The 27406-nt window shown below is 38.7% G+C and overlaps 1 protein-coding gene across 1 annotated transcript; it reads right to left on the bottom strand.

The window, feature by feature from the left end:
- Nucleotides 1–654: 654 nt before the first annotated feature.
- On the bottom strand, nt 655–25961 carry PPM1K (protein phosphatase, Mg2+/Mn2+ dependent 1K). Its single transcript, XM_040478571.1, has 7 exons — nt 25772–25961; nt 18911–19429; nt 17704–17804; nt 9592–9757; nt 9296–9440; nt 7173–7307; nt 655–4407 (listed from the first exon to the last, which is right to left on the bottom strand). Exons 2-7 carry the CDS (start codon nt 19348–19350, stop codon nt 4276–4278), a joined length of 1119 nt encoding a protein of 372 aa, XP_040334505.1. The 5' UTR covers nt 19351–19429; nt 25772–25961; the 3' UTR covers nt 655–4275.
- Between the last annotated feature and the right edge of the window lie 1445 nt (nt 25962–27406).

Below are 27406 nucleotides of genomic sequence, written 5' to 3'. Positions count from 1 at the left end.
TCTCTCTCTTAAAATAAATAAACATTGGGGCGCCTGGGTGGCGCAGTCGGTTAATCGTCCGACTGATCTCGCGGTCCGTGAGTTCGAGCCCCGCGTCAGGCTCTGGGCTGATGGCTCGGAGCCTGGAGCCTGTTTCCGATTCTGTGTCTCCCTCTCTCTCTGCCCCTCCCCCGTTCATGCTCTGTCTCTCTCTGTCCCAAAAATAAATAAACGTTGAAAAAAAAATTTTTTTTTTAAAATAAATAAACATTAAAAAAAGAAAAAAGAAAATTGCTTATGTTAAATGCATAATGCTGAGGTCTGCAGTATCACTGCCAAACACCTATTTCTATTTTTTTAATACAAAGAAATGCTACAGTGAAATATACCACATGCAAAATATTAAAAAATGATCATGACCATTTTCCTCTGATGTACCAACAAATATTTTGGAAGAAGGAACTAAAAAGCCATATTTTGTTTCAGGTCAAATAAAAAAGATTTGAACAGATAAATGTATATATACACTTTTTTCAAAGATTCTTCAAGTTAATTTTGCAAACATCCTCATTTTGTCTACTAAATTTCCAACCATTCATTGACTCTTGTATATCAGTGTCACAGGAGCACATAATAAATATTGGAACGTCTGGATTCCAAATAAACACACTTGGATTTTAAAAAGGGCTTAATGGATATACTTTATTAAAATGGTGTTTTGAACACTGAGATATATGATTTAAGTCTGCTCACAATTATTCTAATACATACATTTAAAAGAATGGTCAAAGCAGCAATCATATCAACTCACTGGGAAAAGCACAAAGTACACCCAAGCAGCACTTTGGTTAAATTATAAAACAATGTACACAAGAGCACTTCAGCAGAAATTAAATTAATTCAGAACACATTAAGCTGCTAAATTTTGTACTGGCATCCAGTGGTAGAACCATGGTAGAATTCCATGGTTTCACAGCCCGGAACACTCAGTTGACCATCACTGGACCATTTCAACCATCTAACAACCAGTGGGAGCTGCCAGAGTCAGTCAGTCTCATTCCAGATGCCAAAAGCAACAGGCAGGTCATCACATTTGGCTTCTAAAGACATGACATTTTATTTCTGCTGAGGTCATCCAGATAAGTGAATCTCATGAATACAATAAAATGTAATCCAACCAAAATTTTATGTCGCTTTCCACAGACAAGGGTATGTGAACAACTGAAATGCTAAATTCAAACCCATGTTTATATTTAACTGTTTGATGCTAAACTTTAACCATTCCTTCCCCTCACCCTGCCTTGGCTCATTTTCTTACTATCATATTACCATGAAATAAATCCTTGTCCTTTCTTAGAAAGGAAACTAAATGTCCTTTCTGATATTGAGGAGTTCACATAGGCCTAATCATTCTCTGCCAGGATTCTTAGACAAAAAAGAATCAAATTCCACTTTGAAAACATAATTTCTATTTAGATTATATGCTAATAATTCTTCAATGCAAGTAATTTTTTTTTATTTTGGAACTTGAGAAAAGTTCACATAGTAGAGTACAGAGATTCTAAACTGATCCCTTCAAAACTAATTTTTTTCAGAAAAAAATGCATAAGACTTTGAAGCACTTCAGAAACACAAAAATCTACAACAAATGAACAGTTGATAGAGAGCAGGACTGCATTTACTTGTGAATATACAAGGTACTTAAGAACTTATACTTGTGAAAAATCACAATGATTTTAAGCATATTTTGCCAAATAAATGTTGGCAAATAGTTTGGCAACACGTTTTATAAAGATGATTTATGTACTACACATAAATGAAAGGCAAACATAAATTACAATGGATTTAAATTTAATTACATTAATATAATCTGCATTATACCTATACCCACATGTTAATAACCACATAGCAAATTCACAGTTATAACTAAAAGACTATATTTAGAACAGTTCTTTTTTTTCACTACTGTTTGCATAATTCCTTGTAATAGGCCTAGAAGCTGAAAACATGTAAGCTTATTATCTTTTGTGGATTATAATAATCTACAAATGATACTTTAACATTGTGGCTTGAAAAACAAACATCAATATGTTTTTATGCTTAAGAAAAGTTGACTGATTTCTGCTTTTTGGGTAAAGCAGAGCAAAGCCCACCCCAGACCAAGGCCGACACAGCCCTACAAATTTGTCTTTGTAAACCTGGCAATCCACCTCAGTGAATCAGTGACTTCTGAGCTTGACGACATCACTCCCACTCTCAGTTTTTAAAGTAAAAGAGAGAAATAGTAATGTGAAGAATTCAAATCAGAAATGAAACCTACATTTTCAGAATGTCATTTTGTGCTTTAGAGTTTTCGTCTGCTTGTTACTTCATAAGTTCTCCATACTCCTAAATGACGCTTCTACATTTAGGTTCCGGGACCTAACTCAGCAAGAACAAGAAAGTTTTCCAGCTTTCTTAGCCTACTTTTGGTTCCTCACTTCCAGACAATGAACAGAAGACTGTTTTCTTTCCTGTAATGTTCTTTACTTTTCACTAAGCTTCCTTGAAAATAAAAAAAAAATTCAAATATTTCTTTGTCACCTTTTTTATCAAAAGAAAATTCCTGATTAATATATGCAGGAAAACTCAAGATTTATTTTCTTCCATTCCCAAAAAGGTGAGAAGATGTGAATATTTATATTGGGCCCTCTTCCTTCTAACAAACCTTTAAATAAAACATAAAGACAGAAAAAAAACTCAACCATGAAAACCCAAAGTGGAAGGAATAGACTATATCAACTTGACCTTCTTGGTTTCTTTTTTTGTTGTTAGTTTCTACAACAAAACTCCACGCCATTCTTAACACTCAGCATTTTTCTCACATCCTATTATTTTATTTGCACATTACCTAGAGCAATGTAGCTTCAACATGCTAGTCTGCTTCTGTGTTTTCTGCATAATTTACCTGCCATAAAATATCTCTGCCATTTTCAATCTATTTCTTCACCTGCCAATAACCATTTGTTCTCCACTATAAAGCTGTCCTCTGTCAAGAGCCCTTGCGATAAACATATTAATAATTTAAATCTCACTGGTGAAGGAGCTATGCAGGATTGTTCCCTTTATCTCTATTACTCCAAAATTTACATATGTACATACCCCCACACATATAACAAACTTACATTGTCTGCAAAATAAACTGCAGATATAATTTCAAACACGCATGTAGAGATTCACATTTTAACAGCAAACTTACATGCAGATATAAAGTAGAGTTTTACATTCCTAAATTACATTAGCAAGCTGAAATATAGAATGCTTTAACGTTTTAGATTTATTCTTTGCTTTGAATCTTAGAAAGAAGCAAAAAGGAGACATAAACCTTACGCTATGTCTCTCATATTATCAGACAATGTGGTATTATTTTTACTGACAAATTATCCAACTTGCTTATTCTATACAAAAGGTGATATAAACATACTACATATAAAACACAAAACACAGAGTTAAAGATAACAAATGGAAACTTCATACAAAATACTGGATACCATCAGTATTTAAGTTTGTATGGCTTTGACCAAAAGATTCGGCCTGTGCATACTCTTCTGATATAAAGAAGTAGTCTATGTATCTATATACCATTCTTAGCTACAGAAAAAGAGGCAATGAAGGGGGTTGGGGGGGAAGGGGGAAGACCAAGTGACACAGCTGACATTCATAACTGCACTGTTGTAAATATGCATACAATTTAGCAGCGCCATATTATCTGAATTAATGTCTTTTGCATTGTGAAATTTACCAGTAAGTGGTCCAGAATACAAAATATAGTCACACAGAACTCTGTTTTCACACTTACTCCTTGGTAGAACTATTGAAAATAAACACTTGCAGCTAACACATTGCAGAGCCGTCAAAATATCTACTAGTTTTGAAGAACTTGAAGGCAAGAATCTGTTCAAATGAAGAAAGAACAGAAATGATCAGACGAAACTCGTAGCTGCCTAAGAGTTTTAAAAATTAGAAATTTAACATTCAGCAAGTGCGTCAGAACCACTTTTCATTTGCTCACTCAACTTAAAGATTCACCACAGTTGAATTACACATATATTTATACTGAGTACGTACAGTTGAACATAAATATGAGTTATTAATGAAAAACTACTATGTAAATGGTTACTTAGTTTACACTGACTTGTGTACTGATCTAGTGAGTCACAGAGGCATCCAGGCACAGCTGACTTGTTTGATCTAGTAAGTTTCTCGACATACTCAGTGAAAAACTGTTTCACAGAAATTCAAAGTCCCAGCAAGCAGTCACGCCCATCGTCCACTGGAGGCAAAGCTTCTGCTGAATGAGAAGTTGATTTTAGAGCTCTTGTATTTCCCCCAGGCACCAAAAGGCACTACTACTGCAGTACTGTTATCTTCAGTACCAAACTGTATTGCCTGCAAGGTTTGGCAGGAAGGAAGAGAAAAACACAGGAAATCAAAGTCTGTACAAAGAGAAATAATTGTTCCTCTAGAAGGCTATAAACTCATTCAAAATACAGTTACTGGGGCGCCTGGTGGCTCAGTTGGTTACTCATCTGACTTTGGCTCAGGTCATGCTCTCACAGTTCGTGAGTTCAAGCCCTGCATCAGGCTCCATGCTGTCAGTGCAAAGCCTGCTTCAGATCTCTCTACCCCTCCCCTGCTGTTTCTCTCTCTCTGTTAAATTTTTTAAAAATGTGGTAACTAACCCAGATTCTTCACAATGGTTTATGATTCATTCAACATGTATCAAGGTCCACACAGTTTATTAGATTGCACATAAAATAACAGATGATCCTTGCCCCCCTAAACAACCATATTAACTATATCCCACTGTAGCAATTTTAGCAACAGAAATACCAAAAGGACTAAGGTACAAGATATACAGCTCTTGAAGAAAAATATAAAACATTTAGCACAAAGACTAATACAAGGTAAGAATTCAGTGTTAGCTTTTACCTGGCAATTCTGCTTCTAGGAATTTAGCCTAAAAATTAATACCCTAAGGAAATGGATGTGTATAAGATATAATGACAATAAAGTTTATTATGCTCCCTACAAAATGGAAAAGTGGCATAAACTAAATTTTCCTACAGTAGGAGAATTATAAATCAATTTTAGGGACTAATTCAAACAGGAAATGACATAGTCAGCATTGTAAGAAGTGCTTGGGATTATATTCAACAGCAAATGTATTTTAAAAGAATTCACAGCCTGAGGCCAAAACTGTTAAGGAAAGGGTTGATTAAAAATATCTGATATAAAAAGCATCAAAATATAAAAAAGTTTTACAAACAAATTGAAAGACAAAAATATATATACTTAACATATAGGAGGTTTTTAGAATAACGATGACAAAGACAAACATGTCTATAAAAGAATGGAAAACAGCTATCCACAGACAAGAAATACAATGGCTAACAAACCTGTGCAAATGGTTAGTTTCACTAACAAAGAAAAAAGATGCAAACCAAAAACATTAAAATTTGATTTTTTTTTTACCTATCAAATTGGCAAAAAACTATGACAAGAATTTGGAGAAACAAACTTTATAAACATGCTAGAGAAAAGTATAAATTGGAATATCATTTCTGGAGGGCAATTTGGCAAACTTAGTAAAAGTTTTAGATGGAGCGCCGGGGTGGCTCGGTGGGTTAAGCATTCGATTCCTGATTTCGACTCAGGTCATGATCTCACGGTTTGTGGGTTTGAGCCCCAAGTCAGGCTCTCCACTGCTGTGGAGTCTGCTTGGGGTTCTTTCTCTCCCCGTCTCCATCTTTCTCTGCCCCCTCCCTCTCAAAATAAATAAATAAACTTAAAAAAAAAGCTTTAGAATACATTGTATTCTTTTTGCCTAGCAATTTTAAGAACTTCACCTGAGAAAATAATACATGAAGGAAGCAGATATGCACAGAGATACAATAAGGTTTAGACGGTGCTTCCCCCCCCCCCCCCATAAGATGGAAAAGTGAACATAAACTAAATTTGCTGATTAGGGGAACTAGTAAATGAATTATGGCACACAAATATAGTGGAATACCACGGAGTCATTAAAATATCACTACCTATGTGAATGAGAACACATGTATCTCAAAACAGGTAGGTGAAATTAGGAGAGAAGTGATCATCCATGGAATTGGGCTCATTTCTTTAATCTCATGAACACACATAGTAACCAAGAGAATAATTCATGCTTACCCGTCTATTTTCATGCAAATAAAAGTAAGGTATTTTTAAGTAAGGTTTCATGTCTTAATTACAAATATTAGCACATAAAAGTTTGGGCTAAATATGCCTTCCTGGTTGCAAATGTAAGAATTGGGAAATGTAAAAAATAGCTGTTAAATTAAAGCATATCTCTAATGATTAAGCAATGGCTATAACTTAAAAGAGCTATTGATCCAAACAGAATATTAAACAGCACATGGAAATTTTGCATTTTCTTCATTGGGTATTACTGGATATTCCCAGTTTTAGCTCTGACACACTAACACATAACCTATCCATATACCTTTTTAAATTTGTTTGTTTTTTTTTTTTTTCACACACCCATTTTTAAAAACCAGAAGTTGCCTATGCAATAGTGTTCTTATATTGGATATTTATTTGGAACAGTTTAGTTTGGTCCAGTGGTTGAATTCAGAAGCTTAACTGGCTGGGTTTGAAGCCCAGTTCCACAACTTGATGATTTTGTGATCTTGAATAAGTTACTTAACTTCTCAGCTTCTGTGCCTCAGTTTTCCTCATCTGTGATATAAGGGATAATACTAGCTCTAGCCTCAGAAGGTTACTGTGAAGATTGCATGAGTTAAATATGTATGAACAGAAGAGTGTCTGACACATACTGATATTACTGTTAACTATTATAATAATTTACTGCTGCTATTACTATCTTTTCCAGATGTGTACAAATCCAAAAAATAAACATAGCACATTCCTTGGCATACTAGTTTTACTTAACTATTTGGGAGAATTGTAAAAAAAAAATTTAAATTGGAAATATTATGGAGTCAAGTGTAACATTCATTGTAATACTCAGGCTAAAACACGAAATTTCAAAGAAATCTCAAGCCTGTGGCAGCCCCTCCAGGCTGCACCAAGACCTGCATCTGGGTTGTTCTCTCCTCCTCTCCCCCACCACCCACAATTGGGACTTTCTAGCAGAAGCTTTGCTGTGTCACCTGTTCAATCACTGCATGGGCTGCTTCGTTGGGATCATGGCACTGATTGACAAAGTCACAAATCTCTTGACTGTTCACCATGAAGTTAATTCCATCTGTAGTGAGGACCAGGAAGCTGTCATCAGCGTGATGGAGCTGCAATCAGAACCAAATGCATAGACTCAGTCTTTGAATAACCTTCAAAATCCAAAAAAATTTTTTTTTGTTTGCTGAGTGGTCATCTGTGTTTAAAAGCTTCACATCCAGGCGAAGGGGCGCCTGGATGGCTCAGCTGGTTAAGCATCCGACTCTTGGTTTGGGTGCAGGTCATGATCTCACGCCTGGGGGGCCGTTCAAGCCCCGCATCGTGATCTGCGCCAACAGCGCAGAGTCTGCTTGGGACTCTCTGTCTCCCTCTCTCTCTGTCCCTCCCTTGCTCAGGCGCTCTTTCTCTGTCCAAAAAATAAACATTTTTTTTTAAAAAGCTTCACAGTGAAAATGGAAGGCCTATAATTTGGACAAAATTAGCAACATTTAGCATCAACCACCAGGGACAAACCTAACGTTTACTTAGTATCACCACAAAGGAAGAAGCTAGATAGCCAAACGATGAGAGACAGCACATTGTAATCGTTGGGAGCACTATCTCTGGAGCCAGGCTCCCTGGATTTGAAATCTGCCTCTACTTTTTGGCCGGGCAAACACAGGTAAATTCACCCATGCTCTAGAGTTGTTTTCTCTGTAAAATGGGGTGGGGTAGCTATCCTGAACAGAGCCTGGCACAGAGTAAACCCTATGTAAGTATCTGTTTGACAAAATGAATACAAGTGAACTAACTAGAAGACAAGGAATCATTCAATTAACAATCATTCGCTGCCATTATTGGGAGCCTACACCATCCTGTGCTAGGTACTAGCACATGCAGAGAGGGAAGTGTCAGCTCACAACTGGGTGTGTGTTAGGGGAAGTGTAGTGTAATGGAGGCACTGATTAGTAGCATACAAAAGATGTCAGAGAAACAGAGGTGGGGCGATTATTTCGTTTGGTGGAAAAGGGAAGTGAGGGTCACATTCCAAGTGGTGGTGACTGGATGATCACGTGTAGGGGAGGAAGGGCAGTAGAGCCATTCTACCAGGTGAATTCCAGTGCAGAGTGAAGCAAAACCAAACCTCACTTCATCGTACAGTAGGCCAGTATCTTATTTTATTTGAAAAGTTCATCTATCCTTCCATAAACTGTTCCTTTTAAAAGCCATGTTGGGGGAGGGGGGGTGCCTGGTGGCTCAGTTGGTTAAGCCTCCGACTTCGGCTCAGGTCATGATCTGGCGGTTCATAAGATTGGGCCCCACATTGGGTTCTGTGCTGACAGCATGACAATCCTGCTTCAGATTCTGTGTCTCTGTCTCTCTGCCCCTCCCCTGCTCATGCTCTGTCTCTCTCTCTCTCTCTCTCTTTCTCTCAAAAATAAATAAACATTGGGGCGCCTGGGTGGCTCAGTCAGTTAAGCGTCCGACTTCGGTTCAGGTCATGATCTCACGGTCCGTGGGTTCGAGCCCCACGTCAGGCTCTATGCTGACAGCTCAGAGCCTGGAGCCTGTTTCAGATTCTGTGTCTCCCTCTTTCTCTGACCCTCCCCTGTTCATGCTCTCTCTCTGTCTCAAAAATAAATAAATGTTAAAAATAAAATAAAGAAAGAAAGAAAGAAAGAAAGAAAGAAAGAAAGAAAGAAAGAAATATTAAAACAATTAAGAATAAATAAATTAATTAAAATAAAACAAAAGTCATGTTGGTCAGCGGGCACCTGGTGGCTCAGTTGATTAAGTGTCTCACTCTTGATTTCAGCTCAGGTCACAATCTCATGGTTTGTGAGATGGAGCCCTAGCTGGGGTTCTGAGCTGACAGCACAGCACTAAGCCTGCTTGGGATTCTCTCTCTCCCTCTCTCTCTGCCCCTCCTCCCCCCACACACTTGCTCTCTCTCTCTCTCTCAAAATAAATGAATAAGTTTAAAAAAAAAAAAGTCATGTGGCTGCAATTAACAGCCACATGACTATGGCTTTCTTTCTTTCTAAGAAAGCCTGTAGCTGGGAACAATCCTGCATCCATTCTTTGCATACGTAGCAAATGTTTGCAGGTTCTTCGTTACCTTGACCCTCTTTGTTTCTGGTTCTGCTATCACACCGCTGGTTTTAAGATCCAAATCTCCAAGACTCCTTGTCATTGCAAGTCTGCCATTCACATGAGGCTGTCCCAAACTATTCCAAGCCACAAAGCCACCACATTTCTTGATCCTGGTCCAAGAAAAAAAAAGGCTATGACATGATACCCCAGGAACGAAGTCATGGTTAAACTTAAGATGAAATCAGTTTAAAATTCGAGGTTACATTTCTATCTTGAACTATATAAATATGATCTTCACAGAATGATCAGTGGAGATGGTACCTTTCTTTTTCATCTTTTCTTTCTGGAGTATGGTCAATGGTCAGCTTCATGGATTTTCCTTTTCTACACAAAATAGCCCTGCTGTCCCCAACACTGGCTACAACCAGCTCAATACCATCTCTCAACAGGGCTACCGTTGCAGTAGTCCCAGAGGTCAGAAGGGTTGCTGCAAACAGTATTAAAAAGAGGGTAAGTCAGTGACAGTCAAATGATTGGATATGGAATTTTTATTACAAAATAAAACACAGGCATGTTAAACTAACACTGAAATGTATCATTCTAACTTAACTAGAGGTATGCAAATAAAATGCAAATGAACTATGTAAGTAAGAGCATGCAGAGAAAGAAGTATTTAATTCAGTAACAAGGCTCCATGCAAACAGAAAAAGTTGCTAACCTAATTTGGTAAAAAGTGCATCACTGTCTCCAAATGGCCTCTATATAAAGTAAAACTGACTTGAACATATAATTATGACAGCCTGTGTCTACGTCAGCTGTCAGGATTAATAGTATTTTAATGAGACTGGTTAATACAGCAGGATGACTTTTAGGTATGAGCCCATTCAGGCAAGCTGACTTTTCTATAATCTATGCACTCAGAAGATTTTCTCTTCCATTTCTTACTCCTATCTTGTGAAAGTATTACCGGTTAATAAGCTAAGCAAGAATGCCAAGGGCATACCATCTGCTCTTAAAGTGCTGTATTTTATATTCTTTCCTTTTACAATGGTTCTAATGTTATAAATGTTCACCAAAAAATCCTAAAACAGTTAAAGGTTCATATTCTTTTCTACTTATCTTTGTCCTTCCCACACATGAAACAAAGTTACAGCCATCATTATATTAGGAAAGTATGGGAGGGTGGAGAATGAAGTTCATTCTAGCTTCCCATATGCTTCCTTGGAGTTCACATTTAATTTTCCCTGACCAAAATCAAAATTAAATGTTAGTTGGCCTGAGGTCGTCATTGTTTCCTTCATCCAGTCCAAACTGCATTTTTGCATCTTTCTTTGATTTATTCGAACAGTGTCTGCCCTACTTTCTTTATCATTTGTTACAAATTTTGAAGGTGCATTGAGCCTTGCCAAAAGTGAGAATAAGGGAAAAGTGAAATTAAGGGCTAAAAAGTAAAGCAAACTGGAAGAAACTGAAAAAGACAACTTATTTAAAGCAGGTATTATCTTCAATAACATGGTTAATTCTTTAAAGCATCTACATAAAATACTTAGGTGATCATCCAAAGATGTCTTCTACAAAAGTAGGATTAGGAAAAATGAAGTGCTACTGATTTGACTGAATAAGGCTCAATCTTACCAATTTTTTTTTCAAAAAGATAATTTAAAAAATTTCATCAGTAATGCATTTTCGAAGGATATATATACTTATATACATATATATTTATTCCAATTGGTATATTAAAATGCCTGCTTTAATCAGAGAAGTAAAATGGAAAAAACATTAATAAACCCTACTTAATCTTTTATATCCATGCTCAATCTACTTTCTCGAGAAACAGCATTTATAGTTGCACTATCTTCCCATTTATCTTTTGATTTTGGAACTGTTGTGCAAGGTAATATCTCTGCAATGCTAAAACATATTACATATTTGTCACTGTATAACGTAAATGTCTTAGCATAAGTATCAGTGATGTTTACATTATAAAAGTTAACTTTTGAGTTTCCGAAAACATTATGTGATGGAATCTTCACAGTTTCACTACTGTGATTTTTTTTCCAATGATGGGAAGAGCCAGGAAGAGAACACAGGCATTTACTTAGATGCTACCTGTCCAGGGAACTTAGTATTCCTCTCCTTTGTCTAAATGGTCAGCAGCAGCTGTTTTAAAAAGTGGTTTTTAATTAGTTACATCAAAAGAGTTAAAATTTCATAAATAAAAACTTCCACGTTTAGCTGTTTAGGATTCTATTGTAATTCATGGCTCTGCCCCCTAGGAATTTAAAAGAGCTTGATTTTAAGGGTACGTGGGTGGCTCAGTTGATTGAGCATGCTCAGGTCACGATCTCACAGCTCGTGAGTTCGAGCCCTACATCGGGCTGTCTGCTGTCCACACGGAGCCACCTTCAGATCCTCTGTCCCCCTCTCTTTCCGTCCCTCCACTGCTCTCTCTCTCTCTCTCTCTCACACACACACACAAATAAAAGAGCTTGAGTTTTTACCATCCCATCTTTACAGTTCCAAAATCCCAGATTTATGGGAAAGTTTTCAAAACTGACTGTTGATTCTGGCTTGCTAAGCATCTAAGAAGTAAATATTAAATAAGCATTTATTTCATTTAACATTTAACATGGAAGTAAAAAGTCTCACTTTTGCCCTAACAACAGAACTATGAAACTAAGACATCTGTCAATAAGGTCTTAACACTCACTGGACATTTCCTACTGCAAGTCATCTCAACTAATGGGACAGAGAGGATGTGGGAACCTTCCAGTAGTCCAGGCTAGGAACCGCTGGACTCCTTCACCTGGGACAAAATTAAGCAGATCTCTCTTTCCACTGAAGCCCAGCATATAGTGTCCACGGGCTCCAGGTCTAGAGCTGCTGACCGGGCACAGTTCTCTGCCACAAATAACACGCACAGAGGCAAATAGGAAATTCACCCAGGAATTGTGCTCAAACATTACAAACCTGCAACACAGGGGAGGACAGAGAAAGAGCTGCAAAATAAGGGCAAGGGTTTTTATTTTGGTAGAAATTTCACTAGCAAATTATATAATATTCCAGGAGATGCCAAATCAGCGATTCCAAGACTCAGTTTACCTAAATTGATGGTATTTTGTAGTTGAGTCTATTTTTTCATCAGAGAAAAACTTCTCAGTTTTACAGCTTCCCAAGGCAGGAAAAACTATATACAAACACATATATGCAAAACACATATGTTGTATAACACAGTCACACATCTATATACTCATTTTCTCTCTCTCTCTCTCTCTCTCTCTCTCTCTCTCTCTCTCTCACACACACACACACACACACACACGCATGCATACACACACACACTTCAACAGTCCTGAAAAGTAAATCAGTACCTTTACTGAGTTGAAAAAAAAAAAACAAAAAACAAAAAACCTGTCAATTTGTTTTGTGCTAATATCAGAACGGTCCCAATAACTAACAGGAAAATTCATGGGAATAGCAGTGAATAATTTGATTCTGACAATTTAGAGAGGATGTGAACTACAGTATACCACCAAATTAACTGGGATTTAAATTTGTATCAGTAAGGAATCAAAGCACCTCCTATACCAAGATACAAGAAGTACCATATTTGTTAATGAGGCTTGATGCATTGTTTTGGAATAGAATGATTAATTAAAATTCATTGTTTAAATATAGGCTAGTGAGGCTCTTGAGTGCTAATGCATGTTTATAAGTTTATGTAATTCATAAAATGGGTATTTCTGCAGCTCTCTCTTTTCCCCGGTGTTGCAGGTCGACATATCAAAAGAAAAATGATCAAGATTTTGAATGGCAACATAAGAATAAAAGCTGTACTTTTCAAAGTATAACCCCCCTGGCAATTACTGTTTACTGTGTAAACAATTATCTGTATAAACCAATACGCTTTCAATATTTATTAAACATGGGTGTTCTGGACATGTATGACTCACGAACACCAAAATCAAAGTAATGAGCTGAAGCAGTAACAGCACAGTAAGTATCTCTTCCACATTGTCCCTATTGTTTTTCCTTTTGGCTGCCCTCAGTGTGAGAAGGGTAGTCAAAAAACCGCCTTTCTAACACTGGTTATTTTGTAGAGATCAGATAATGTGAAGAGCATGGAAGTTTCCAGTGGAACTCATGATGCTATCACCAACATCTCACACTCTGAAATCAGAGCAAGACTTCTCTTTCTGATTCATTTGTCTCTTGGGGAGCTTTGCGGCTTTCAAACCTTATGCAATCTAGAAACCCTTGGGAGAGTTTATAGGACATACAATATATAATCTTAGTTTTCTACCATCCCATTTGTTTTAAGTGATAGTTTGTTCATAAACAGTAGAGTAATGGGATATCATTTGAATTTACTGCCTGGTTTCATTAATTGTAATAATATATATAACTGGCATGAATTACAAAACATTTAAAGACGATGATGAAATTAGCTTCATAAATAAGGGTGATTTCAAAATGTGTCAACAACAAATCAATAAAAAGAGCCAGCAATTTTGTAAGGTCAAGATTCTTGCAGTTTCTTCATAGGTGGCACTCTGATTTTATTCTCCTCAAACCACCCCACTTTAAACTGAAATAGTAACTATTTTTTTTTAATTTTTTTAATGTTTATTATTTTTGAGATAGAGACAGAGACCAAGCAGGGAAGGGGCAGAGAGAGAGGGAGACACAGAATCAGAAGCAGGCTCCAGGTTCTGAGCTGTCAGCACAGAGCCCGATGCGGGGCTCGAACTCACAGACTACGAGATCATGACCTGAGCCGTAGTCAGCCGCCCAATCGACTGAGCCACCCAGGCGCCCCGAAATAGTAACTATTTTAAATGCTAATGGGATAATTGGAAGCACTTTATGCAGATGTGACAGCTTTGGACCAAAGTCTTGAAAAGAGGAAAATGTTTTACGTTCACTTTATTTCTTTTACTTCCCCTCAAGAACGCTAATATAGTACAATTGAGGGGTACTTCTCCCATTTATACCCCCAAATTCCACCATTAGTGATTCATTCCTAGGTTTTAACCTGTCTCTTTTCAGGCTCCCCCTACTTAAAATTCAAATCCACCCAGGAGTGATAATTCATTAAAACATATATGTTATATTAATAATTTGGTTAAATCGGCTCCAGGATAATCAAAGAATAAATTATAATAACTTTGGTGAGTGGGGTGCCTGAATGGCTCAGTTGCTTAAGCATCTGACTTGGGCTCAGGTCACGATCTCATGGTTGGTGACTTCAAGACCTGCATTGGGCTCTGTGCTGACAGGTCAGAGACTGGAGCCTGCTTGTGATTCTGTATCTCCCTCTCTCTCTGCCCCTTCCCCTCACACTCTGTCTTTGTCAAAAAAAAAAAAAAAAAAAGAATAAACATTAAAAAATACTTTAAAACATAACTTTGGTGAGAAAGAGCAGGCAGGAAGATCAGTTCAGTCCAAATAATCATTGAGCACCTTCCAGATTCTGTACAGGGTGTTTGTTGAGCACTGGAGATTCAAAATGAGTAAGCCATGGTCCCTACCTTTAAGCTGCTCACTGGAAGGGTTCAAGGACAGGAAATGGGACTGATGCTGATAGAAAAGGTAAAAGCAACTGGAGGGGGCAAACTGCACTTACTTCACCATTTTATTTAACTAGCCCTGGGTCCTAATGTAACTTTGCTAAAAGGAATATTATCCACTCTTATAATACTGGTACCGCTTCAGTTCTTACTAAAAACCAAAACTAAAGTGTTTTAAAGTTAAAGAATAACTTTGAAATCTGAAACGAGGTATGTTCTTTTAATACACAAATTGAAAAGTTAAACAACTTACAGCGTTCTTTCAGTGGTTTTAACATATTTGATAAAACGGGCCCCAACTATCAAAAGGCAATTTTTAGCAAGGTTGAAAGCCTTGACAACTTACTACGAATAAATCTCAAAGTTGTTTTCAAAATACTTATTTAAACACACACACACACACACACCAAGTGATCTATATGAATACATATAAAACGAGATTTAAGAACAACAATGTCACAGTAGACCCCTTTCTTTTAGCAGCACACTAGGTATCATTCTGTTGTGCCCCATTATACTGGCAAACAAATAAATGGCTATTAAACAAAAGTAAATTTTAAAATATCTTATGAAAGGTCTGAGATCATTAACTCAAAGCATAGGATGGATGAACTCAGTTAAATAAATACAGTTTAAATTTCTTATTCAAAATTAATTATATTTTTATGATTAATTTCTTTGCACAACTGTTTATTTTTTAAAATTTTTTTTTCAACGTTTATTTATTTTTGGGACAGAGAGAGACAGAGCATGAACGGGGGAGGGGCAGAGAGAGAGGGAGACACAGAATCGGAAACAGGCTCCAGGCTCTGAGCCATCAGCCCAGAGCCCGACTCGGGGCTCGAACTCACGGACCGCGAGATCGTGACCTGGCTGAAGTCGGACGCTTAACCGACTGCGCCACCCAGGCGCCCCATGCACAACTGTTTATGAGTAAGGCACCTTTAGAAAGTTTCTTTTAAGGTAGGCAAGTTAAACAAATTCTTTCCCTAAGTTCAAAATGCTCTTTAATTATATTTATTATTTAATAAATGAGAGGGCTCCTCTCATCTTTTGCACCGAATCTATCAGTTTTAAGCATCTTTGTCAATTAGATCCTTCATAGAAGGGCTGACTGCACCCATAAAGGGTTAATGTTTTGACTGTGGGCCACATTCCCAGGATAAACTTGTCTGCCTCTGAAAACCTTGCCCAGCAGGCTACCTGTTTACAGAACAGCCAGGATACCCACTTGCACTACAGCCAGCAAACATTGTGGTATGAGATAGAGCCAACCTGGTAATGGATGAAACAAAGGCATACCAATATTCAGAGTTATAAAGATAAAACTATAACTGTTTTAATGTTCTCTTACACGTTGTTATCCATCAGGGACAAGAGCTAAATCTTCTACCTAAAATGTACCTTCTCTCAACCTCTCTTTTCAAAAGTAAGGAGCCAGCTGGAAGGGAAAAAGTCCAAAGGCATGAAGAAGAGAAAATGAGCCAAGTCAATCTATCAATGAGAAAATAAATCCCTGAACAAAGAGAGTGGAATCTAATGCTTTTCCAAGAAGTACGATGATGGTAAGGTTCTCAAAAAAGGGCAGGAAAAATCTCGTAAGATGGCAAATAGAGCCATCCTAGTCATCTTCTGTATGCTTTATCAATAAACATGCCCATGAGAGAGGCCACTGTGGGTGCCAGGAAAATCCCAGCCCTCACTCTGCAACTGGCCTTATCTGCAATTTGAGGAGAATTTCCATCCCTATGCTCTCTCACTGAAAATTGTGAAATGTTATTTCTGTGATGCTTTGACTTCCTTTAAATAAAAAGATGAACCAAACACTGATTAATATTGCATGATTCGCTTTCAAATCAGTTATGAGGTCTGTATGTGTACATTTACATGATCACTGCAGAAGTTTTCAAGATTATCTTTATGAGCAAAAGATTTTAGGGCCAGCTAACTAGAAAACACTAGCTACATTTTTCTGAATGCTTTTGATAAATTTAGTCAAAATCAGAAACATTTTACTTTCCAAATTTAAGGATAGCACACAAACTTTAAATTGAGCTGACATGCCCTTGTGTTTAACAAATAAAAACAAAAATATCACTATTTACCACAAAGCTGCAAGAGCAGGCTTTTTCAGAAGTGGGAGAGGGGCACCTGGGTGGCTCAGTTGGCTAAGCATCTGACTTTGGCTCAGGTCATAGTCTTGCAGTTCGTGAGTTCGAGCCCTGTGTCCAGCTTTGTGCTGACAGCTCAGAACCTGAAGCCTGCTTCAGATTCTGTGTCTCCTCTCTCTCTGCCCCTCCCTGCTCATGTTCTGTTTCTCTCTCTCTCTCAAAAAATGAATAAGCATTAAAATAAAAAAGTGGGAGAACACAGATCTTTCTTCTAATTAAAGAAAGTAGTGCATATTAGCCATTGTCTTTTCTTATTTAGGACCAGTTAGTAATTTTTTCTTATCTTCTACCTGGCTAAACAAGACTACCCAATAGTGTATTTCAGTACTTGCTCATCAGATTCATCTAGAAAAACAAAAACAGTAAACCCTCTCATAGTATGGACCTTTTATCCATAAAAAGAGCAAATTTTAAAAATCTTAAATCTTTTAAAAATTTAAATTCAATATCAGAACCATTTTAGAGCTTCAATTTTTGAAAATGTCTCCAATATACTTCATTTAAAAGTGAGGTGCTAACATTACCTTGGATTCCAAACAGCATTTAAATTTATCCCTTATATAAAATCACTTTCAACATAAGCATCCTTACAAATAAATTTACATTAAAATTCCCACCCCTAAAGGGCTTAAGTTGTTTCCTCTGTACTAGATATTCCCCAGGCCCCTACAGAATGTGATTGTTTTACTTACCATCAGCAGACAGGTGGGCATGCCTTGCAAAGGCTTTATCTATTTCTAGAAAAGCCAAGGTCAACACAGTTTCCAAGTTCTTCTCCTTAGGAAGCAAATCCCTTGGTGGGGAGAAAAAAAGAGTCCCAAAGAATCATTTTTTAATAGCTTTCTCTTCTTCCTCTAGCTAGCTGACTAGCTATTATTCCATATAAGGGACCTTCATGGTTCACCTTTCAGATGGACTCTTAAAATCCACAGATTAACAAATCAAATTAGGAAATAACTAAGCACAGACATAAGCCTTTAAGAACGGTAAAACGTAAGTCCAAGTCTTAATCCTTAAAAGATTAATCTAATCCTCTCTATCCACAACCCTGAGAGGTCAAGAGTTCTTTCATATTAAATTAAGCCACGGAGTTCAACATATGAATAAATCAACTGATGAGCAGCATGAATAACTAAACACAGGAAGACAAGAAATAGTCACATGTTCTCCCCCTTTTAATTCAAGCAGTAGTGTGATCCCCTAAAATACATTAATAATAACTGCAATAAATAAACTATTTAAAGACCTCCAAAACAGCCTCGTTAAATGCATTTTCCTCATACTAATGCCAATCATTTAAAGCTATTCTTAACAAATATTCAAAGCTATTCATACCATTTGCAAGAATAATTACCATTTATTGAAGTACTATATGCCATGCACTGGTAGGAGTTAAGTGCTTCTCATGGCACATGAGAGCATGTACTTTATGCTAACTCACTTGAAATGATCACAAATCAAGGGCTGTTGATTCTGGTCAATGGCCTCACCAGAGGAGTTGTTAAAACATACATTGCCTAGGGGCACCTGGGGGGCTCAGTTTAAGCATTCGACTTCAGCTCAGGTCATGATCTCACGGTCCATGAGTTCAAGCCCCCCATTGGGCTCTCTGCTGTCAGTGTGGAGGCTGCCTCCGATCCCCTGTCCCCCTCTCTTCGGGCCTCTCTCTCTCTCAAAAATAAATAAACTTTAAAAAAAGAAACATACACTGCCGAAATGGTAATAGCCATCAACCGTCAGTAATAAGTGGCATGCTTAAGCTACTGTTTGTTCTTAAAACAACACAATGGAACCACTCAAATAACTAGGTTAATAGTGAATGTTTCAGCCAAAAGCTTAAAGTTTAAACATGAAGTACAAAGCAAACTGCAAAGTGAAGAATTGAGTCATTGTACGTACATGATGCATTTCTCCATGTGGGTGTGACAGAAATCAGCGGCGGCAGGTCCTCCGTGTCCATCGTACACGGCAAAGTACAGGACCTCATCGGTCAGCTGAGCGCTGTCAAACCGGTCTTCGTTCTCTTTCCGCCTGCCAATATGCGAGGCGCAGCCTACATTTTCCAAGCTGATTTTGGGAATCGGCTTGCCATACTTAATGCTGGGCGGCAGCAGAATCGGCTCATCAATGCGGTTATCCCAGATCCCAAAATTGTCCCAGGTGGCTGGACGCCCACTGCCATCTGGGTCAAACCGCGAACACCTAGGCTCTGAAGTGGAGCTGTGGCACGTGGGCATCACCCGCCGGTCGTCCTGCAGAAGGCGGGAGCTCAGCAGCACTCTCCTCCTCACGTGGTTCCCGCCACTTCTGACAAAAGTAATTAAGGCAGCTGTTGACATAACTCAACTCCAGAGGACTCGGGAATGAGGGAAAGGTCGGTAGAACAATAATGGAATGTCTTCAAGAAAAATGATGCGACTGAGGACACACAGAGAGAGAGAGAGAGAGATGCAATAGAGAGACAGAGACTCCATCAGTAACTTCATATATAACTGATATATCATTGGATATTACCAACATGTAAGGCCATAAAGAATATGGCACCTAACAGCCTGCTCCTAAGAATAGCAGATCAAAAACGAACTGATTTGCCTACCCCTTTCACAGTGTTTAAATTCTATTAAAATGTGCCAATGTATATATATCATATAGAACCTGTTTCTCAAACTTTAACCTACAGTCACCTGGGGAACTTGTTCAAATGCAGGTTCTGGGGGTGCCTGGGTGGCTCAGTCAGTTACCAGTCCGACTCTTGACTTTGGCTCCAGCCGTGATCTCACCTTTTTGGGTGTTTGAGCCCCACATAGGGCTCTGTACTGACCGCATGGAGCCTGCTCGGGATTCTCTTTCTCCCTCTCTCTCTGCCCCTCCCCCACTTGTGCACAGCCGCACACAAATATATAAACTTAAAAAAAAGTAAATAAAATGCAGATTCTGATTTAGTCTGTCCAGGGCGGAGCCTGAGATTCTGCATTTCAAGACAGTAAACTGCTGACCCAGCAGGCCCATACTTTGAGTAGCAACAATATAGAACACGGGTGTGAGTGAATAGTCTTCCTTCATTAACTCCATTGCTCTGAAGAAAAGGTAGGGGCAAATGTTTACAACAACAAAGTCTCTTAAGGGGGAAAGAAATAAGAAAAGTAACTGGTTAATAGAATAGTTATGACAGCTCTGTACTCAGAATGCCCAAGTTTTAGCAAAGACACAATTTAGGATCTAAATTCCTTTTTCTTTGAAGATTTGTCAACTTACTAAATTTCACATACTTTATTACTACGGTTAATGTAGAATGGTTCATGCAAACACTCCCAGAGGCTCCAGGATAAGCCATTTCTGATGTGTGTGATCGCTGGGACTGAAGGGAACCACGTTTGTGACTTAAAAGCAACTGATTTATGCATTTACACTACAGCTGCAGGTTTCCTCTCTACAAGCCCAGCAGCCCAGCCCTTCCAAGTACCGCCTGCCGACTGCTGCAGCAGGAGACAGCACCTGACACTAGACTATGTTTCTTTGAAACTATTACTCTGCACCCCATTTCTGGACTCTGTCCCAAAGTTGAATCCAAAGGCCTCCCCTGGGTGTTGTCAGGGGGAATTCCTACACTCCTGAAGGAAGGGCAGTGTTTCTGGCAGTTTTCCATACAAATAAGGTCCTAAGTAAGAATTCAACTCCACAGTACTTTGTTCTGTTCCTTTACGTATTAGAAACCAACTTGAAAAGATTTTATAATGCTGGTGCAGGGTATACAGGTATTCTACTATTCTCAGTTGTATGTTTGAATTATTTCACAATAAAAAGTGAACTTGAAAAACTGTATCTCAGCAAAAGCACAAACAAAAACACACTCACAAAGTCCAATTTGAGTGAACCCATAAGTAAATGCATTAGAGATTTCAAACAATCATTTTCAAATACATTTTTGGAAATCAGTCTAGCTCTGTATAAGAACAGCCATTACTCCTTTCATTAAATAAAACAGTAGAAGGAAAGTATGAGTTTCCAAAGAGCGCCCTTGATATCTAGGGCCCAGTGAACAATATATGAGCCCTGTCTCCACAGAATTTAGAATAAAGATGGCCTCCCAAAGAATTAACGTATCATGAAAGACTTAGGAGACCATTCCTTCTTGGCCTTTTAGTTAATATCTTTTAGTACAAAAGACCAAAACTCACTTTTTTATGACAATATTAGGGGTGGAATAGACATAGTATCCCTGGTTATTAAGTATCAAAGAGAAACAACACATTATATTACCAAAAAGAAGTGTTTATAAAGATAATGACTTGTGAAGAAATTTCAGGCTGTATTACCATCTACGCTAGAGAACTAAGTACTGATTACTGATAGAGATAACTCACAAAGCAGCTTTATACCATATAGAAAAAAATAAAACTTTTAAAAAATAAACTTTTAAAATAAAAATTTTAATAAAAATGTATTAGAAACCATTCACATTTGAAGAGTGCACCAGAAATTAGTGAAGTACTATTCTTTTTTCTTTCAAACTGAGGTATAACTGACAACACAACATTATATTAGTTCCAGGTGCACAATATAAGGAGTCTATTTTTGTATAAGCAAAGTACTATTCTTTTGGCTTCAATCTGAAATCATGCGTGCCATATTCGGCCTTGGGCTATTTTGTAGTTGTTCACCTACTTTAAACAAGAGTTCTAGATTTAGAAACAAATACTGAATAAATTTTTTTTACAGCTTTTCTAGGTTGCTCTTGTCTTTCTTCTCTCTCTCTCCTCCAAAACTCAAAAAATAAAACAGAGCTGCATTTTAGCAGGAAACAAATATCAACTAGAAACACTTAAGAGTGAAGTAAAACGCAAGTTGGGCAGTTTCTTTAGGCCTGCATGGACTAAAATCAATCATCAACCTGGCCTCCTTCCTCATTTATTCTTTGCACAATCATCTCAGAAAGTAAGCAGAATAGTCATAAGAAAACATTTATTTTATAAGGAATACTATTAGCAGCGATGACATGTGAACCAGATATATAGCTGGTTTACAAAACTAGGTCAGCACCACTTATGCAAGCAGGTGACATTGCATATTTCCAATGCAATAGAACTAAATCATTTAATCTCTATATTCCTTGGGAAACAATTCAAAGAAGACCTGTGTTCCCAAGCTAAATAATGACTTTGAATTAAACCAGCACATCAGGAAAAGTTTCCTCCAGAAATTCAAAAAGTAATCAGCCATTAGCTGCCCCCAGTTCCCCAGATGCCCATGGAAATGACTACACCTTGACTAGCAGACAAAAGAGTATAATTTATGATGTGAGAAAAAAAAAAAAAAAAAACCCAAAATCTGAAAAAAAAAAAAAAAGCAAAAGTTTTTTTAAAAAAAAAAAAAATGGAAAAATTACAAAAACAAAAAAAATATTTTTTTTTTTTTTAAAAAAAAAAAAAAAAAAAACCCCAAAATCTAAAAAAAAAAAAAAAGGCATCAGTGTTCTTCATAACAAAAAGAATGGAGAACTGACAAACACCTAAGAGATATTTTTATTATTTGTCAGCTCAACAATTATAAATTCGCATGCATTTATCATTCTGCAAACTAAAAAAGTTTTTTAGGAATCCTTTATGTCAATCTCTCAGTCAGAAGTCAGGACTAGCTTATATTTTTATAAACCATTTTAACATTCATATTCAAGCTTTGAAAGTAAAAGTCATCCAAAAGAGTCAAAGGGCAGAAGTAATTCTGCTTGAAAGCCATCTAAAGACAAAAATGTCAGAGCAAAAGTTAAAGAGCACAAGAACACATTACCCACACATCATATTCTACTAGCCAAAATAAAATGTAAAAACTATGCTAAGCAAGAAAATAAATAACTTGACTGGAATTCTAGTGACAGAACAGGTTATACATATCAGCAACCTGAACTATATTGATAGTCATATACCAAAAGGAAAAAGAAAATGGATAATCTTCCTTCTAGACCAAACTTTGCCATAATTCCTTTTTATTTCCCAATCAAAACAAAAATGCATGACCCACAGATTTACTTTAATCACATAAATTTTTTAAGAGTGTGAGTATGCACACACACAGAAACCCAATATAGTCTACATATTGTCAATAAAGAAATGCCAAAAAGTTTTCTGTTTTCATCATTTTCACATTGACTTTTGTGACCGAGACTTCTCCATCTTCCTCTTTAATGCTTTAATGGCTTAATCTGATACTTTAAAGTCCTGACATACGGGGGCGACTGGGTTGCTCAATCAGTTAAGCATCCGACTTTGGCTCAGGTCATGATCTCCCAGTTCATGGGTTTGAACCCCACGTTGGGCTCTGTGCTGACAGCTCAGAGCCTGGAGCCTGCTTCAGATTCTATGTCTTCTTCTCTCACTGCCCCTCCCTTGCTCACACTCTGTCTCTCTCATTGAATAAACATTAAAAAAAAATTTTTTTTAAGTCCTGACATAGAACTCTTTGCCCAGTGAAAAATGTTGGCACTTGGTTTAACAATTCTCACTAGCAGGAGGGATTCTCAGCAAAGAGGGTTAAGTTGGAAATTCACTGTGAGACCATGACAGTAGACAGAGATTCTGCATGAGCACACTGCTGAAAACCCACACCCTGAAAGTAGGAAATCTCAGGTGAAATGCATCAGGAAGGAAAAAAAAAATGCATTTGGTTTGTAGTAAACTTTTGAAGTACATACTTGATTTAAAGATAAAAGGTGGTGAAGAAAAGCCACATATACAGCTATAAAATTGCTATGCCAATTGTACATTTTCATCTCACTCCCATTTTATTATCCCTCAATGGTTTAAACACCTCAGAGCTGTCCAAATTTATTTTTGGAAAAAGAGAGGCATTCACTATCTCTGGCAGGAGGGTGCATTTGGGAGTTCAAACAGTTTAAACTGTTGACTGCTGAAAGCAGGTCAAAAGGGCAATTTATGGTTGTAGCTTTAAGCACATGCCAAAATTATTCAGGTCTTCTAAGGTTCAGTTTGCAGAAAGGTGTTTAGATCTATCCCTCCAGCAAAAATATTTTAGAAAGTATTCATATTTGTCCATTATAAAGCAGCATTCAGGTATCTTTACATCAGTAACTTCCACAAATGAAACACAAGGTAATTTTAGCATTCTCAAAGCCAGTATTTCTTTTGTCTACTTTTTTAAAGACAACCACTGCCACCCAATACATTCAAATGGTATGGAAACTTCCAGAAAGTATTTCAGAAAATGTGGACTCCAATACCTTCTTTATCAGTACTCTGCTAGGAGAAAGGAAAAGAAACTGTAATAGTTTACATGAGGGAAACAACAACAACAAAAAACCCCAAAGGATTCCCCTTAGGTTTGATGTGAACATGTTTGGATGTGTGAATAGAGGAAAGAACGTGGGAGTAGTGAAAAGTATTCAATGTTCTAATTCCATATATCTTTTAAAACATCTTAGTTAATGTGGATACAACTCACAGACCACATTCCAAACCTGTACCTTTACACTTCATTTAAGAATTTTCCTTTATATTCTATACTACATCATCAGCACCTCTCCTCTCGTCTTTCCTATTCTTTAAGATTCCAGTCAAGGGAGGTGCCTGTGTTGATCGTCAACAGAAAGTGACTAAGGTTGCAAGAAAAAAAATTAGTACTCACTACTCAAAAATTATAACTGTTTTATTACCCAGTGGTGCATCTGTTCTTCTCCTCTAATACCACGACACCACTACTCTTTTTTCAAGGTCATTATAATTTGTCACTTTAGTCACTCCTTCTGAAACCGACGACAATCTCATTCCTCCTCCGCACTGGAGGAGGATGGGTGCAAAGGGCTGAAGAGGCCTTGTTGCTCATTTTCAGTCTGAAGCTCAGAAAAGCCGGTGGAGCTTTAGAGACTCCAAATTCCCCCTCTATTTTCACCGGAGTCTGGTCTTTGTCGCCTCCTATGAAATCTCTAATCTACAATAAAGCGGCTGCTAAAAAAGACACCACCAGCCACAAGGCCTCTCCTGGCAAAGCAAAACCCACATCCTCAGATCGACAGCAACCAGTTGTCTACATCCTGCTCTATTCTGGTCTCCTGAAACGCTCACCCTTGGACAGTTCAGAATCCTGGGCTCGCCAGTAGCCAGTGTGATACACCTCAGGAAGCACACCCTCCCGCCCGCGCAGCTTTGCAGATGGTTGCGCTCACCCCAGCACCTTCCGCCGCCCGGTCTCCGCCTCCCTATCACCCTCGCCCCGCACAGAGCCTGGATGTCTCCACGTCACCCTCACCCCGGCAGCATGTGCGGTGACGATGCGGGGCTGACCCCTGCAGCATCCTAGAATCCGGGGTTCGAGCAGGGTGACTGGGAGCTTAGCTACTGGGAAACGCGAACGCGCAGCCTCCGCCCTTTCCACCATCCAGTCCATGGTCTCTCCTTCCTCCCAACCTTGTCCCACTCCACTCGCTTGGGTGGCGCCTGCAGCTTGCAGTCAAGTTCAAGGCCGAGCGCGGGTTTCTCAGCAGGAAACGCCTGCTGCCCGCGGTGAAGCTCGAGTGGGCCCAGCCGGGACATGCTACTCATGACCTCCAAAGGGAAGAACGTGGTGCACAGAGAACCCAGACACTGCTTGTCAGACTGGGGGATTTAAATCTACATTTCCCCTCCCCTCCCTGACGAACCCTTCGTTTAGTCTCCATTCCACGGACCAGGAGCGGTGGAATGTGACCCTGCCCATAAATAATATCATAAACTGTTAGAAATAAATGAAGTGCACTCTCTAGGCTCTTACCTCGCGATGGCAATGTCCCTGGAAATTTTCTAATTAGGTTAACGGAGGGCGGGGAAGGGGCTTTCCTGGTAGGAAAATGAGATTGCCTTCCCCGATGTTTCTGATTTCTGGAGCAAGCAGCTAGAACAGCCACTGGCCCTCCTGCTGGAAAATCTCGAGAATTTTTCTCCTGCAGGGAGCCAGATGGAGAGGGGGAAGTCTGTTCTCGCTGACTGACGGCAAGCTCTGGCCAATCCGCGTTCGGAGAGGCGGTTCGCCGGCCACGGCCCTTGATCTCAACCAATCATAGATTCCAACGGGAACGAGCCTCTCCGCAACTACAATTTGGTTTGGCTGACTTTTAGCAGTGCTCGGTTGAGCGACGTCGACTTGGGCCAGTAGGGCTCGCAATGACATCCCGCCCTCTCGAAGGCCTTGACACTCGGGCCAATGAGGGGGCGCCTGGGCCTTGGGTGGGATCCGGAGATGGGGTAAGTCAGTCAGCTGGTCGAGGAGGGGTGCGTGTCTCTTGTGGCAAGGCAGCGGTAGTTGTGACAACTGGAAACCGAGAACGAATGCCAACAGTTTGTCTGGGCAAGGAGGCTTGAAAGGCATCTGGTTATACTGCTATTCTTTGGAAAACTCACAGAGCAATGTTCTTCATGACTGAACAGGCGTCTTGTGATCCCTTGGGAATGTCGATTCATTCATTTGACAAGTATTTCCATGTTTATGGAGGACCTTTTGTTTGCCAAGCACTGTGCAAGGCATTGGCGCTACAATCCTGACACAAATAGACATGATTTCTGCCTTCACAGAATTTACAGTCTAATGAGGAAAAGGAAAAACAACAACAACAACAGGTAAACAAGCAAATAAAACAATAATCACGTCAAGGACGGAAATAGACAAAGTGTGGATATAGAGAATAAATACGAGGTTGATATTAGATAGGGTTGTTAGGGGCGCCTGGGTGGCGCAGTCGGTTAAGCGTCCGACTTCAGCCAGGTCACGATCTCGCGGTCCGTGAGTTCGAGCCCCGCGTCAGGCTCTGGGCTGATGGCTCAGAGCCTGGAGCCTGTTTCCGATTCTGTGTCTCCCTCTCTCTCTGCCCCTCCCCCGTTCATGCTCTGTCTCTCTCTGTCCCAAAAATAAATAAACGTTGAAAAAAAAAATTAGATAGGGTTGTTATAGGAGAACTTTATAAGAAGCCATCTAAACAGAGACTTGAAGGGTGAGAAGGAAATCAATCAACCAAGGAATCTGAAAAGTGATGATTGTTCTGGGCAGAGAAGAGAGCAGCACAAAGATGTGAGGTCTTACATTTTGACGTTTTGGAAGAACAGAAAGAAGGCCAGTGTGGCTCTAGGAAGAGGGAGGGGGAGAGCAGCATGACATGAGTTGGGTGATATAAGCCACAGGCCAGACCATGCGCCTTAGAGTTGTCATTACATTTTCAATTTACTGGGATTCTATTGAGGCCTTTTAAGCAGAAGTAAAAGGATCTAGTTTAGACTTTACATCACGTTCCTTAATGTGTAGAGAACAAGCAGAATAGGCTTTTGGGGAAACTGTTTAGGGGACCGTCTCAGATGAGATTCATCTGGCTTACACTATGGTGATATCACTGAAGATAGAGAAAAGCAGAGAGATCAG

The sequence above is a fragment of the Herpailurus yagouaroundi genome, unplaced genomic scaffold, assembly GCF_014898765.1.
Source record: "Herpailurus yagouaroundi ecotype Mexico unplaced genomic scaffold, PumYag 28, whole genome shotgun sequence".
NCBI lineage: Eukaryota > Metazoa > Chordata > Mammalia > Carnivora > Felidae > Herpailurus > Herpailurus yagouaroundi.
Note: the sequence above shows the minus strand (reverse complement) of the source record. Positions and strands in the feature narration are given on the sequence as shown.